The 15,681-nt window shown below is 45.1% G+C and overlaps 2 protein-coding genes across 6 annotated transcripts in view; both read right to left on the bottom strand.

Annotated features, from left to right (window-relative positions):
* Positions 1-14,092, bottom strand: part of sned1 (sushi, nidogen and EGF-like domains 1) — a 25,366-nt gene extending 11,274 nt beyond the window's left edge. For 2 of the 3 annotated variants that reach the window (XM_031872985.1, XM_031872986.1), the window contains exons 1-10: positions 12,014-12,258; positions 5,488-5,775; positions 4,554-4,694; positions 4,244-4,406; positions 4,025-4,150; positions 3,642-3,755; positions 2,940-3,053; positions 2,251-2,364; positions 1,616-1,663; positions 1,408-1,515 (exon numbers count right to left, since the gene is read on the bottom strand). In XM_031872985.1, the coding sequence (XP_031728845.1) occupies positions 1,408-1,515; positions 1,616-1,663; positions 2,251-2,364; positions 2,940-3,053; positions 3,642-3,755; positions 4,025-4,150; positions 4,244-4,406; positions 4,554-4,694; positions 5,488-5,775; positions 12,014-12,232 (1,435 nt within the window). In that variant the 5' untranslated portion in view covers positions 12,233-12,258. Of the gene's footprint in view, positions 1-1,407; positions 1,516-1,615; positions 1,664-2,250; positions 2,365-2,939; positions 3,054-3,641; positions 3,756-4,024; positions 4,151-4,243; positions 4,407-4,553; positions 4,695-5,487; positions 5,776-12,013; positions 12,299-14,022 lie in introns of those variants that run through there. The other variant, XM_031872983.1, reaches the window with a different exon arrangement.
* crocc2 (ciliary rootlet coiled-coil, rootletin family member 2) overlaps positions 14,029-15,681 on the bottom strand; it is a 31,523-nt gene continuing 29,870 nt past the window's right edge. For all 3 annotated transcript variants that reach the window (XM_031872958.1, XM_031872959.1, XM_031872960.1), the window contains 3 exons: positions 14,925-15,059; positions 14,233-14,412; positions 14,029-14,125 (listed from right to left, as the gene is read on the bottom strand). In XM_031872958.1, the coding sequence (XP_031728818.1) occupies positions 14,042-14,125; positions 14,233-14,412; positions 14,925-15,059 (399 nt within the window). In that variant the 3' untranslated portion in view covers positions 14,029-14,041. The remainder of the gene's footprint in view (positions 14,126-14,232; positions 14,413-14,924; positions 15,060-15,681) is intronic.

The following is a 15,681-nucleotide window of genomic DNA, read 5'->3' as shown; positions in this document are numbered from 1 at the left end:
GAGAGAGAGAGAGAGAGAGAGAGAGAGAGAGAGAGAGAGAGAGAGAGGGAGAGGGAGAGGGAGAGAGAGAGAGGCTCAAAGCTGGAAAGTTTGCTCAAGCTACTTGAAAGCAAGTATGATGTTAAGTTTTCAGTATTGGCCTACGCGTAAACACAGGCGGAGGGTATAAAGTTCAACATGTGTAACATATGTGGAGCATCTTTCATCTGCTACACTGTAAACCATGCATTGATTCGCTGTCATTTCTCTTCCCCTAATCTTCTCCAACAAAGTGCACGGGACCAGACGATTACCAGTCAGCGTGCTGCACATCCGCTCCGTACAAATTGGAAGAATGTTTTTTATTTTCCTCTCCTTCCTAATTGCAGCAGCGGATCAAAGGACGTGGCCGTATCGCAACAGAAGAAAGGCTTCCCCTTTGAAGTCCCGGCTGCTCGGTGGAGGGTATTATTTTTCTGATGATATGGAGCATATTTTGTGACCAGAACGCACGGCCCCCGAGGGCAATTAATGGATTGTTAATTTACAAGAGCCACTTTCATTGGCCACCTGTGCGGCCCGGGCCCTTTGATCTGGGAGCCCTGATTAGGCACTTCTGAGTCCCACTACTTTCTCTTCCTTGGAGGATCGTGCTCCTTTTTCCACTGTGCAGTCCAAGTGAGCCAGGCAGGAAAGTATTTGGGAGATTTAAGAGAGCCTACATAAGCACTGAGAGATATTTCAGCTCAAGGGTGAGAAGTAGCATGCATTTGCAATAGCTCAATTACTATTAAAAAGCTTTTGGTGGAGAAGAAAAAAAAACACTGCTATCAGAGGGTGACACTAACCTCTCATGGGAGCCAGAATTAGCTTTAAATGGCTCACTAGCTATTTCCTAAAACAAATATGCAGACATCAATCGTAATATGAAGTGACTTAATAAGCATGTATGAAAGGAAGGTATGAAGCATTAGCTGAGGATGATAGCGTTTTACATATTTTGTGCCCTACGGTTATGCAAGCAGCAGCTGTGTGCTTGAAACCATGGTGTGGTGCGATGGCCGACTTCCAGAGGAGCCAGTAGCGGTGTGGAAGCATGCATATTTCAACAGCTCTGTCTGAAGAAATGACCTGAATACCAAAGAGCGGCTTTGACTCATAAACAGGCCTTTTTAAGTCTAGACAAAGCACTTCCTCTTGTTGGTAAACTAATAAAATGCGCTGTAAAACAATTATTCACAACATCAAGCGACTGGTTCCCGTAGTAAACTGGGCGAGGCCGTGACAGTTTTGATAATTACAATAATCCATCATCACAGCAGCAGAGCTCCAAATTCCTGTGGGATAGCACAGCTCCTCTTTAAAACCTGCTCCCTACCTGCCCAGCTGCCTGCAGTGAGCGCCAGCCGGGCCAAAAGTGCACAATACCTTCACACTCGTCACCATAGAAGCCTGGAGCACATGTGCAGTTGTAGGCTCCCGAGCCGGCGTCTTCACAATTCCGGTGCTTCGTGCAGTTGTACTCCTCACACGCGGCTGCATATGGGGAAAGCAGGACAGGCGGTGTAATAATCAAACTGCACAGGAATAAAAAAATAAATAAAACTGGCAGAGCTTAAGCTGTACGTGCTTTTACCTGTTTGGTTTTCCACCTCGGTTGAATTGACCTGCAGCACCACCAACTCTGAGAGAGGAAGATAACGTGATTTAAATGGTTAAAGGGTCACTTACCTCTGGTGGTATTTAGCAAAAAAGGTTTATTTGCCCAGGTTAGGAGACACCTGTCTCTCAGATATATACTGCCTCCAAAAAACCATGGATGTAAACGGAATCACGGCATTGAAAATGTTAAATCTAAGAAAATGTGTCCCTGTTGCTCTGATCAAGCTATATAAATTACTTTTAACACTTTATTTTTTTCCAAAACAAATAGTCCCTGTGGAAGCTGTACACAGTGAAATTCCATTCACCTCCATTGTATTGGAGTGGCAGCAGATATCAGACAGATATCTCAAAACCTGACCAAATAAACCCAAAACTATCTGCAAGACTAGATATCTCCAACTAGAAGCAAGTGAGAAAGATGCGATACAGTGCATGAGAAATATAGAACATAAGTGTAATAATAACAGCCTGACTGATCATTCTGCAATATTATCTCATCACAAATATATTGGTATATGGGTAGCAAGAAATTGCATCATAGAAAAGAAAGAAATGTTTGTGGTAAATTTGAACCAATGTCACCATTAGATAGTGAATTCAAGTCACCTGTCTCGCAGAGCGCTCCGGTGAAGGCGGCAGGACAAATACAGGTGAAGTTGGCCACCTGATCGACGCACTCTCCTCCGTTGAGACAGGGCTGGGACTCACATTCGTTGATGTCTGGAGGGTGCACAAAAGCCAGCGAATCAGACGAGAGAAGTTTATCCGCCGTTGATTCTGTTTCATATTAAGAATTTTCACATGGAAAGGCAAGATGTGGTTGTCTAAGTCAAGACATTGAGCCGGATTGAGAGCAATGAACTTCCCTCCTGAAAGCAGAGGGTTTCATTGACCAGGTGTCTGGCATTAGGAGTAATCCCGTCTCATGTAGATACAAGGATTCATGAACTGTGCAGGGCCTGATAATTCAATTCCCCACTGGGTTCAAGTTTCATCAACAATCAATCACAAGAGGAAGCAGATTAGTTAATGTCTTTTTGGAAAACCAACCTGGCTTCAGTGAACTTTCTCACTGTGGTTCACTGCCACGTTGTGTGACCCGAGGGAAAAAAAGAGTTGTTTGCGAATGAATTCAACCTTAACTTCAACTTGGACCTATTTTTTTTAGATAAGACTGGGGAACTCTTTGGACAAACTGCCAGAATGACTGAGTTTGATGTAGAAAGCAGCAGAAAATATTTCCTCCGGAAGGAGATGCCTACTTTTCCTCCAGACTGTGAAAAAGCCCTGCTCACCTGTCTCACACAGGACACCAGTGTAACCCGGTTCACACACACAGGTGAAACTGCCAGTGCCTTGAACACACAGAGCGTTGTTGAGGCACGGTCTGTCTTTGCACTCGTCAATGTCTGTAACACACACACACAGGGACAGAGAGACACGCTCATGGAATATTTACTCAGCTGATTAATATATCCGCCACACTGCTCCACTCACTCTGCAAGTATGTGCTGCTGGCTGTGAAAGGTATCAGAAGAGGTTTGATACATCTCCACAGGCTGGACTGTGGGAATAGGCACAGGAGCTCCAGAGAGGCTGGACCAAGATATTGTCAAATACTTAATCTAAAATACTTTTTTGTGTGTGTGTGTGTGTGTGTGTGTGTGGAAACTGCTTAATGAGGCACAAAATACCTTAATTAATCAGAGTTTTTCCAGGTCTTTCAGCCTATATTTAGTGCATGCACAGGGTCAGAGAAGAAGTGTGGAATTTTTTGATGAACGGTAAGTTCAACGGAAGTGTCAGGCCAACTCGTTCTGGGGTATTTGACTATTGTGTAAAATGATATAAACTGTATGTGGGTTTGTTGTACATGCTGTGACTTCAAATATGAGAAATGTTCATGTAATTCTACAGAAGGTATTCTAGAAAAAAGGAATACAAAATGCAATTGTAACCGCAGTATATGCCAGCATTAAGGGGAGTGTGTTTTGTACCTGTTTCACACTGAATCCCAGTGTATCCAGGTGGACAGTGACATAGGAAACTATTAATCTGGTCTTCACAAGTCCCTCCGTTCTGGCAAGGACTTGAGGCACACTCATTGACATCTACAGAGACAGGAAGGAAAACAAAGGATGTTGTGTGACTCTATTCATTAGACGAAAACCAAAGGTCAGTTAGGTTATGTTGGAGGAGAATGCAACGGATTTACATGAAGCTGATACAGGTATGAAGGAAATTTCCTCTGGCACGTCAGGTGAATCCTAGTCTTTTTTTTCACAACTTGACATTGTTTTTCCTGGCTGATCTCAGGTAGACAGTTATTCATTCACAGCGTGCCGTGTGTTTCGAGCCCAACGGAGCAACCGTAACTCACCGATCTGGCACCGCCGGCCGGTGAAGCCGGCCAAGCAGGAGCAGGTGAAGGAGGGGTTGTCTGTGATGCAGTCGTCGATGCACTGTCCTCCGTTCAGACACGGTCGCAGGTGTGGGCACACTGAAGCTGGAGAGAGAGAGAGAGAGAGGTCAAGGTAACAGGAATCCTTGAAGTAGCAAACGTTTTATGAAGGACTAATCTCTAAGAAGCAGGTCTTACCGGAATCATTGCAGCCACCCACTTCCACATTCGCATCGTCTATACGGAAGACCCATTTGCCCGGGTAGCCCACGTTGGTGGTTCCCTCAACGTTCACCACGTCAGCCGTGCGCGAGCCGGGGATGTTGAAATAGCGCTTTCCATCGCCGGCGTTGAAACCTGCCTGGAAAGAGAGTAACAAAGAAATGGCTGAATCAGAGTTCAGACACCTGAAAAGTTTGATTTGCATCTTCACAGCAAGCAGGTCATACTGTACACATCACATTTTGAACTGTTAAGATGAGCAAAAAACAAGCAAACGTGATCTTACCTGCGCTGCAATCCCACCCAGCCCAGCCAGGTTTCCTCCACTGCTGGCATGCATGCCCGTGGTCCAAGTGATGTTATTGTACTGGAATATCGTGAAGGAAAGCTCTCTATCGGTAATAAGCACCACTTGGAAAGTATTTACCTGCGTAGAGAGGAACAGACTCGGTTAAACCATTTCCTGATTTCCACGAACTTCGGTAATAATGCATGTATCCGACAGACTGCTCATGTTAACGGCACAGATTCCTAAACCTCAGACAGGTTAGAGACATAATAGACTCGTCTGGGCCTGTTGTTGAGGGAGATAGCGAGAAATTCACAATTACAAATTGTATTTCCTGGGACTTTGAGATTATCTAGGCCAGTGGCTCCAAGTAGTTCATCCCTATCAGATGAGCTTGAGTCCATAACACCACCCGCCATGTTCCACATGTGTTGATTCACATGCAATCTTACTACTACCATTTGAAGTGGCAGAGGCCGGATCTTTCAGCCATTTAATCAGTACTTTTAGCATTTCAACTTCTCTGATAGCTTGTGAACTAGTTTTCATTCACTCTCAGTGGCAACACGTGGTGTCCTGGTGTTACAACTGACTCAGTGTATGGTGCAGTCAGCCTATTGTAGCTGGATATTTATTATATATGTCACACCAATTAGGACGATTTTCTTTGGGGACAGTTATTTTACTGCTAAAACACAAATAAATCAACTTTTCTTTGTTTTTAATCAAATCAAATCTTTTTCTCAAGCTAATTGAGATACTCCACAATCTTTCCACATACCCTTTGGCAACTGCAGAAGTACCCCCTGAGGTTCAAGTACCCCTGCTTGGGAATTACTGATCTAGATACTTCAAACTTCCACAGAGGATCAGAGCTGCTGAAGCAGTAACAACATGCTGGAGAGCTGTAAAGTTAAGAGTGAGTTTATACCGGTGTGAGGGAGTTGCCTCCGAAGAAAGTAACTTGGTGCCACGTGGCGATGAGGACCCACGTTGCGTTGAAGTTGGGGAACTCTGAGAAGTACGCCTTGACATCGCCCGAGGCCCTCCTCAGGGTGGAGGAATCCCGGCTCTCTCTGTAGAAGACCCTCCCTGCTCGACGGTTGTCCACATCAGCCCAGAACGGGGCCACGACCCTCCTGTCCCCGGCGATCGGAAAAGCCACAGGTGTGAACTGAGACACCTCCCTCAGGAAAGACACGAGGCCATTGTTGTTAACCTGAGGAGAAGAGAGTCAGGGTCAGAGTGTGTCAATGGGACGAATCATACAGTTATATAATTTACTCCACGTGTCAGATGAAGCCACTGTGACTTGTTTGTATGGTTAGGCGTATGTAGAGTGGAAGTGCTGAGGAGAAGAGGGCGGAGGTGGACGACCGGAGGTGTTCTGACCTCACACCCGTAATGGCTGTTTGCACTTCCCATGTAGCAAACAGAAGCTACCTTTATTCTGTGAAATAACAGCAGCTGAGAAAACCAAGTTTCTGCTGCTCACGCACCCGCAAAGTCATCACGCCGAGGAAGACGTCCATGGCCTTTAAATCCACAGGTGTCTGCCAACGGCAAAGTAACCAAACACGTGAGCCCATGCTGCCCTTCGTCCACATGTCTCCTCTGTGAGAAATGCACAGTCAGCACGGCAGCTATATACCGAAGCATGGAGAAAAATCAACCTCTTAAAAGACCAACTTTAACAGCTCAGTGATTGGTGTAGCGCTGAAGCAATTTGGCAAATGACTGATTAGTCGATCCACAGAAATTAAACCAACAACCACTGTCACTCTCAAAGGTGGGTGTTATAGATTATAAAATAGATTTATAATGAAAATATTAGTTAGTTGCTCTCATAGATTGGTTTTTATACATTTTTGGCATACTGTTGTTACTCTTAAAGCTGCATTAATTGACTTTTTAGCCACTTGAGGGCAGCAGAACAAGCTGTAAACCCAACATTGATATACAGTACTGTATCACCACCTTATAGAGTTATATGGCGAACATGTCTGCAAACTGATGCCTATCAACCCATCCAGCAGAGAGAAAACATTAGCATTCATTTAGAGATGGGTTTCTCTCCACATAGCAAAAGTAAGCCCAATATTCATTCTCCTTTTAAATCGGATTTGGTCTCCAACAACTCCAGTGGAAAATATCTGACTGCTAAATGAAGCACAATGTCCACCAGCTAGTTGTTAGTCATCGTTTGTTGTTGGGCAGATTGTATACAGTTGGTTGATCTGAGGTTTTTTTGGGCTGCAGCTGGAAACAAGTGTGATAGAAGTGGTGAGATTGAACCAAAACGGAGATGTTACAGGCTGTAAAACACAAAAGGAGGAGCTTAAACATGCTCTAAAAACTAACGAAGTTAGGTGATGATTACTTGTGGGTATTACTACAAGCAACCGCTTAAACATACAAAAAGAAATCCATTTTTAATATAAAAATATTGAATGGTACAGCTTCAAGCTGGAAAAAGGGATTACAATGTGCGATGGAGCAACAATAAGGATTGCAAGCGTAAAGCCACAGAACCAAGACGATAAATGTGACAAATGTTCATGTTTTGCTCGAGGGTTCACTGCCGTGGTGCAAGGTAAAAGACGTACTGTGAGCTGTGGGAAAAGGTACCGCTTATTGATATGAGGAAGATCTGGTGTACAGGAAGTAAATGAGGTGTGTTTCAGGCGGGGTGGAGGATATTTAGGGGAGAAAGTCTCTTGAAGACAAGAAATATTAAGAGATTTCTGTGATTCTAAAACAGCACATGGCAGTTTGGTAAATGGTCATTTCAATGATAGATTATTATTAAGTAGCATTTAGCAGTGAAGCATACATGGAGAGAGTCCTTATATCACAAACATTAGGGGATGTGTGACCAGCCACTGCACTACATTTTGAACATCCTAAGACACAAGCCTCTAGACCTGAGTGGAGAGGAAAGTTTTACAGGCTGAAAGGTTGAACTCTACGTGACAGGCCTTCTTTCATTTATATATTACTTCTGGATACTATCAACAAGGGGAGATTCCCCCCCCCCATGGCACCTTTCTGTTTCTTCTAATCGCTGGCGTGAACTTTGCCTCCCCACGCTCAAGCCGAGTGGCACGTGACGGCGACAACGCAGCATCGGAAGGCTCGCCTTCGCTTCCCGCATGTATGAAAACCATAATTTAAGGACCTTGCTGTAAAAACAGCAGAGGAAGTTTTGTTTGGCACAGCACAGGGGCTCAGTTAATTGCCCGACCACAGTCTTCCCCTCAGCATCAGCGTGATGTGGTGAGAACGGGGCTGATGTAGGGGGAAGAAAAAAAAAAAAGAGGACCGACTTGCAGGGGCAGGGCCCAGGGGTCAGCCAGAGCGCCATCTGATACCGGGAGAAAAACAGGAGAGAGGGCAGAGGGCTGGATGAATGATAGGATGTACATGAACTACAAACCTCCCACACCCACATACCCACTAATGAGAGACCTGTGGTGGCAGCGGTCTGGAAGTCACCCATCTCACAGCAAAATTAGGGGAGGAAATCATGCTGAACACCAAGTAGAGTTTACACCTCAACACTGGAATATGTTTAATCGCTTAATCCAATCTGTAGTAGCATCTGGAACTGTTTAAACAAGTGTATTTCTTACTTGTTCATATTTTCTCGGGGACTACTTTGACATGGCAATGACCTGAGAGGAATTTAAAACAGAACTCAGAACCTTTCTTTCTTTGCATCGTATCACATACTTTTATTCTTCTCATCCAGTGAAGGGTGGGTATGCATCACACTCATGTGAGAGTGTGAATGGGTTCAGAGCTGCCTTGTGTTATGTTGTAACATGACCAAGGTCAGAGAGAGGTGCGATTAGTCAACCCCCCCCCCCCCCGTATTTCTTCCTCTCACTCTCAATGGTGCCACTCCACACTACGACTCCCCTGTTATTTTTTTTGGGACATCTTCTGCCGGATATATCTGGGATTTTGCTTTGGTGGTTTTCTTTAGGGCCAAGCATTTTATGGACACAAATAAACTTTCATCTGGCATAAGTCAAGCCAAAGCAAACCCCCTGAATGAAGAAGGTGCCCATGGATCAGCGCAGGAAAACATTCGTTTTCCCTGTCAAATACGGAGGTTTCACAGTTACAAGCTTGTGCAATTATTTGACGAGACCGAAGGAAGTGATTACATTATGTGCCCTGGGCCTGTCTCCTTATAGCCACGGATCAACGTGTTCTTCAAAGAGTTTACATGGAGGCAATAAATCCTCACTGCAACAGTGTGGAGGGACTCCAATACAACTTCCATGGTGCAAGTGATGTGGAGGTTTGGTGTAGTGACAATGTATTCAACTACAATTATAATTTGCAAAGCACATGGTTTAGAATTACAGAGGAAAAATACTTCCATCAAGTGATTTTACGTTAAGAAAGTTGGATTTTAATTTTGTGATCAGTTTTTTTGAAAAAAGTTACAAATATTGTTTACTTTTGAAAAGCCTAGAAAGAAAGGTAAGTGATGCACAAAGAAACCAAAAACATGACTTCTAATGATTGCATCTGGATGCATTTAATAAAGTTTTGGCCTTAAAGTCTTAATCGAATAGCTTGATATTTTGGGAAATACTCATATTTGTGATCTTGCCGATAGTCAGATGAGAACATGCACGAGACTATTTCTTGGCTGGAAGACTTCCTGGAGTCTTGTCATCACTGCGAGCTTACAGGGAAACCAGCAGAGACTCCAGGAAGTCACTGCGCCCGGGCCAAGAAATAGTCTGGTCCACAAACTGTCCCGTAAAACCACAACTTGTTGTTTTTACACAAACAAGCTTGCGGCGTTTGTGCTCAGCTAAGCTAACCATCTCCCGGCTGCAGCTTCATAGTTAACAGACAGACATGAGAGTGGCGTCAATCCCCTCACCTAACTCTCCACAAGAAAGCTGCTCCTTTGAAGTGCATCGCTGACTTTAAGACTTTACGGCATTTTAAAGTACGTGCAGACATATCTCGTCCATGGGGGACGGAGCGTTCCTAACATCACTCAGCCACGTCTCTCATCCCACACATGCATATAAAAAGCACCCATGCAGAGTACAAAGAATAAGAAGTTGATGCGCACATCTTTGGGCCATACATAGTGGTGAGTGAAAGTGAGTGAATGAAAAAGGCTCAAACTGAAGTGTTGAAGCTCTTTTGAAGAGCAGATGAGCACTAGCAGATGTGCAATCTGTGAAGAGTGCAGTTTCACTTTAGCACGTTCTTGGCAGGATCTTTTTCAAAAATGTATTTGAATTTGGTTTAAATGTAGTTTATTTCTAAATACATATTCTTGCACATTTGAATACTAAAAATGACACGTTTGGGGATACAAACATACACAGCGAGCTCACAGGTTTCCATCTGTCCGTGAGTTTATGTATCTACAATACATACCTTTGATCGTAACTATCTATTGTCACATCTGCTTTTAAACTCGTGTTCCTTCTTCTCTGACCGTGGACATCCTCCTTCATGTTCTTTACACTGGCCGTCCGTAAGAGGAGTGAACCCGCGAACTGCATTGTTTAGGAGCTCCGAAGACGCTTTGCAGATACATCTGTGTTCTGTTAAAGTGATTGGTCATTTCTCCGATAAAGCAGCTGGACAGTTCCAGGGGGAAGACCCCTGCCATGTTATCTGAGGCGTGGGAGGAGGGGAGGGGGACCTGGAGGAGGAGAGATCCCAGCAACATGTGAAAACTCCCAGACACAAACCATAACAGAGGGACAGCCTGGTTACAAGCAGGCACAAGTGGGACTGGGGCGGGGGGGACCCATGTTTGTACAGGCATTTGCAGCGTCTGTTGATATGACTTCTGTGACCAAAAGTCACATGGCTGTGGCAGTCTTTAAATCCACTACTGTTTATCTCGATCAGAACTGGTAAAAAGACGATGTCTTCCAGAAGGGACAAAGGCTGATAGTTGAGGTTTTAAAGGGATCTGCTGTGAGGGGTTTCACGGTATGTGTCCTGATGAACAGAATCAGTTATGACAATAAAACAAGGCAGCAGTCACAGACCGTCTAAATTCAGTTTGGTTCTCCGGCTTCCATGCGGCGGTAGCCCAGAGGCTTGGAACAAACTCCTGGGAGAGAAACTCCTCACACAAATGTAGCCCCCCCTCACTAAAATATTAACTGTTCAAAGCAGGTCTCTGATGGCAGGAATCACCATGTGGTCCACGCGCTTTACAGCAGATGTTTAATGAATTCAGGTGAGGCATTTCAAATGAGCGTGACTGTAATTTCAAGTGCCTGTCACAATCTGTTACGCCTTGCGTGACTACAGAATTGCAGCCCAATGAGATGCAGGGCGAGCCACAGGATATCAGATCGCATCTAACGCGCCGCATTTCGGAGTGGAGTTCTCTGATTTTTATCTCTACATAATAAGATGATAGTTCAATCGAAGATCAACAAGCCAAGCAACCAGTTACTTGTCTTATCTTGTCTAATTTGACACCGGAGTTCATTGCAAAAACTGGGAAGAACACACAATGTGAATGCAACTGGGATATACAGGAGCTCCAGACCACTGACACACTGCCGCTGTCCGTGCATGGCGTGTGGGTGCATGAGAGTTTTAAAAATGTCTTCATTGGGAGACTGACCTCACCCCCTTTGGCGCAGACGCTTAGATTAGAAAGATGACCTTTGACCTTGCCCATTGTTGCCATGGTTCCTCGGGCTCCCCTGCCCATGGTTTGAAGGGGGGAGGAGGGGAACGAACGCGGGTGCATAAACCACAACAGGTGGTGTTGATTTAAGGGAGTTCTGCCTTTCCATGCGCTGGAACCGAACCCAATAGATGACAAAAGACAGATCAAAGTGTGTTTCACTGTGGTGCGCAAGAATCCTTGTCAAACCATTCAGCTTCCTCCCGTGAGCGCAGTTTCTCTCTCTCTCCGGCGTGCACATTTCCCCCCACAACTCTCTCTGAAAACTGCTCACAGATGCTCCGCGCCAGCAGTAAGAACACAAACTGTCATTTCCTTTAACAGCTCATTGTGGACCCACTAGAACAGGGCTCGCCACTGTTCTGCTAATAGTTTCTCTCTCGCACTCTCCCTCGGTGCACTTGAGAGTGCGAGGAGGGCAGATGTAAAGTGAAGAGAATGTCATCGAGGATTATGATTCCGCCCGTGGGTGGGGGGGTAAACACGATATTCTACAAATGAGGTTACACACCAGAGCTTGTGAGTGCACACAAACATACAAACTCTCAAAGGGCGCTGCGATGTAGTATTTGGCTGCGCGCCAAATCTCCTATCCCTGAGGCTCTTATACAATCCACACCATGTCAGTTTCAATTGCCAACTGCAAAGTGCATGCACACACACAACTGTACACGCTGAAATATGAAGACATAAACACACACACACACACACACACACACATATATACATCAGTAAAAACACAGTGCTCTGTACTCACGTAGAGTCCCGTGTGCTTGTCTCCAAAGAAGGGGAAAGCAACGGAGATCTGCACAAGCCTGGAGCCTCCGTCGTCCTGAGAGTTGGTCTGGGAGTCCCCCATGTCCTGGCCAAAGGGGTAGAAGTCCTCCAGGGGCACGGCGGGTTCCACTCCAGGCAGCAGGTTCAGGGAGAGCAGCGTGCAGAAGCAGGGCAGCAGGGCTCGCAGCACCAACACCATGGCCTCAGCCACCCAGGGATGGAGCTGACAGCGGGCACCGCGGTGGGGAGGGAGGAGCACGCACACCTGAGGCAACAAGAGCACAGCAGAACAGGACAAGAGCGTACGTTCCTCCTTCTCAACCACAGCAGTCTGAATCCTCCCCTGACTGCTCTCTGGCTCTGCCTCTCACTCCCCTCTCTTGTCCTTTAGTAGGGAACGGGGCTTCTTGTGTGAGACGGGGGAATACTGTAGATTCCTTGCATTCTGCTTGCTGCTGGGTACTGCATGAGCTACACTCCGTCTCACTGAAATGAAACGAGGGAAGGAATGAAAGAGGGGGAGCAGCGTGATTCAGCTGAGATGTGTTTTTTTTTTTTTTTTTTTTTAACAATCCAGCGATTTGGTCCCTGATGGTCAGCTTAGAAATATCCTCAATAAAAGCTCTATTCTGCCTGCCAAAGGAGTTCTTTCAGTTTTTGGCCCCACCCCCCCCACAGGGATTCACTACCTTGCATAATTAGCTCCTTCCAGCCAATAGCAGAAAAGAGGCCGGTAACAGGATAACCACTGGGCGGATCTATGATAATCAAAGGGCTGCTTTAAAGAAACTCGGACAAGATTTTCCCCTTTCAGTGAGACTCCTACTATGTACAGTTACCAAGGCATGCAAGGCTTCACATCGAGAAGACCTGCGAGTGCGCTGGTGTGAGAAAGCAACACTGTACAGTGAGTAATGCGAGAGTCAGAAATGGAGTGAAAACATACTTACATGTGCACACTGCAGATATAATATATTTGTGGTTTTGCGATCATAAAAGGGAAGACCACATATCGTCTAAAGATTTTTAGGGTTGTGGAGGATTACGGAGGGATCATCAGTTAAACTTCCAGTTAATGACGATCCCCACAGACCTTGCTTGGCATCTGCAGCGATCTTTGAAAGAAAAACACTTAAGACAGCACTGGCAACAGAGAGCGAAGGTCATTCTCTCACCCACAACACTAAATCCACAAAGGCTTTTAATGGGGCGAACCCAACGCCAGAACTCACATGCCATGAAAGGGCAGTGCTGTCCTTCGCAAAGTTCACAGAAAACTGCTTTTTTTCTTTTCCCCATAACAAAGTTGTGTGGCGAGTAGAATAAACATAATCATCGATTATCAATTGTCAACATCCTTCTTTAAACAAAATTGTATAAATATGCTCTGATACACCCAGTTTATTAAAAACAATCACAGCTTTTGCACACACTATATTGATAGAGTCAGAACATAATAAAATAAATGAGTTGCACTATGTAATCTGCCTGAGACACTAATCACAGCGACGGGAAAATCTGCAAACAATTATTGTAAATATTTGGATATATATTCTCATTAGTATACACAAACAGTGATTATATGACATGTAAAATTGGTACATGATCAATATGACAAATGAGTATAGGAGCAATCACCAGAGCGGAATGAAGCACCAACTAAGGAAACCTTTCATCACAATGTTTCCTAAAAAAAAAAAATGACACAGCATAAACAGACTTAGAAACGCCAACTGCAGCGAGCCAGAGGAAATCCTTAAAACAATTTGGCACATCCAGTCCACTTATAAACAAAACACTCATTGTTTGTTGTTGTTGAGTTTTCCTGCAGATTAATGTAATCCGGTGTGCACATGTGCATGGGCGAGCGCCTCAGGAGTGTGTTTGTGTGCGTGCGTGTGTTTCCAAATGTGGACGTAGCTCGTAACCTAATGTTGTTGGGAAGCTGCCAGAGGAACAGTGAATGAGGAAGCCAGAGGTGCTACATACTTCACTGCAGGGTCTCCGCTTACACACCGGGTTGGAGCATCTGATTGAAATAGGCCTGTCGTCTTCTTGTCTCCTGATCCAGCTGCTCTTTCAGAGTCAGCACCTAATTAAAAAAAAGGTAGGTAGACAAACGCTAATACACGGACATAAACCTGTAGCACAAAAGAAAGACCTTCCCGACAAATGATCCACACTTAAGACTTAAAATACCTGTTCCTCCAGACATTTGACCCTCTGGCGATGTGCCTTCTCCCTTGTCTCCAAAGCCTGCTCTGCTTGAAACTGGCTGTCTCTCAGACGATCCGTCTCCAAATCCAACTCCTGGTGATGGCGGGCTGTCGCCTCCAGGAGGCGCTGTGCATGAGCGTGCTCTAACTGGGACACTTGGGCCTAAAGACCGTTCCCATGAGTTTACAGAAAAGAAATAAAGGTCGGTAAGTGTAATAATCTGTGGTTGAGCAGAAAGGGGGCACACAGAGGTTCTCTGATTCCGGGGTTACCGAGGTCATGACCCCTCACTCACTTAGCGGGCCAAGTTAGCCAACTGGAAAACACATGTTGGTGGAAGGCAACTTGATATGATAGATGTAAACAATCAAACACAATTTTCGAGAGAAACTGAAATGACATTGGAACAGTAGCAGTTTCCTTTTGAGAATTATGATTCGCTACTGCTGTTCAAATGCAACTCGTCAGTGCAATATTTTCTCACAAGCAAGTGCAACTACCTATTGCACTCAATGTAGCTTCAAAGAATTTTTGTATTTTCATATTACTGAAATGCTGAATGTCAAAGTATGTCAGTAGTGGCAGTACACATGTTCCACATCATTGTCCCTGTCCTCACAGTGTGACCCCCCCCCATGCCCCATCCCTGGCTGTATAATCCAGCAGCCTCTCACCTGCACAGTCTGCAGCTCAGCCTGCTTTTCAGCCAGCTCCTGTTCCAGGCAGCGGACTGTCTGTCCCAACTGCTCCTTCTCTCTGGCTGCCGACGCCGCCTCCCCCTCCTCCCTCCTCAGCCTCTCCATCTCCACCTGATGACGACACGAGGGTGACATAATGTGAACGACTTTACCATGATTGCTCTGCAGCCGGGTGCCTTCCTGTAATGCGTGTAGCAGAAGCCAAGCTTGGAGCCTCTTGGTTCTCACAGTCCGCCGGCATGTTTCCACGGCTCCAAGATCACTTTGTGCAGCGTGTGACAAAGGAGATGTGGAAGAATGGAACAAACCGTATTGCGCAAATGACAAACTGCAGCACGATGAAACAGCTAATTATTCACATTATCTCCTCCGGCATGGATTAAGATAACTGCCCATTAATGTGCCTTAATGCTTCGGCAACTGTATGTCTTCACTTGATCCAGAATGTGGCAGGCAGCGAGGCTTCTGACCAACACTACACACATATTACTTCAGTCCTGGCTTCTATATGTACACGGGCTTCCAGCAGCTTTAAAAATAACTTTAAGATGCTTTTAATTACATTTTAAAGCCCCTTGTGGTTTGGGTCCCTCATATATTTCAGATCTTTTACCTCATACTCAGCACCAACACTTTTCAGGTCTCCTGACAAAAAGCTGTTAAATGTTCTGGGGTGTAGCTATATATATATACTGTATATATATATATATACATATATACACAGCATATATAT

Source organism: Anarrhichthys ocellatus, unplaced genomic scaffold (assembly GCF_004355925.1).
Source record: "Anarrhichthys ocellatus isolate YVR2014 unplaced genomic scaffold, GSC_Weel_1.0 scaffold67, whole genome shotgun sequence".
NCBI classification, from domain to species: Eukaryota; Metazoa; Chordata; class Actinopteri; order Perciformes; family Anarhichadidae; genus Anarrhichthys; species Anarrhichthys ocellatus.
The sequence above is the reverse complement of the archived record's forward strand: the minus strand, read 5'-3'. Positions and strand labels throughout refer to the sequence as shown.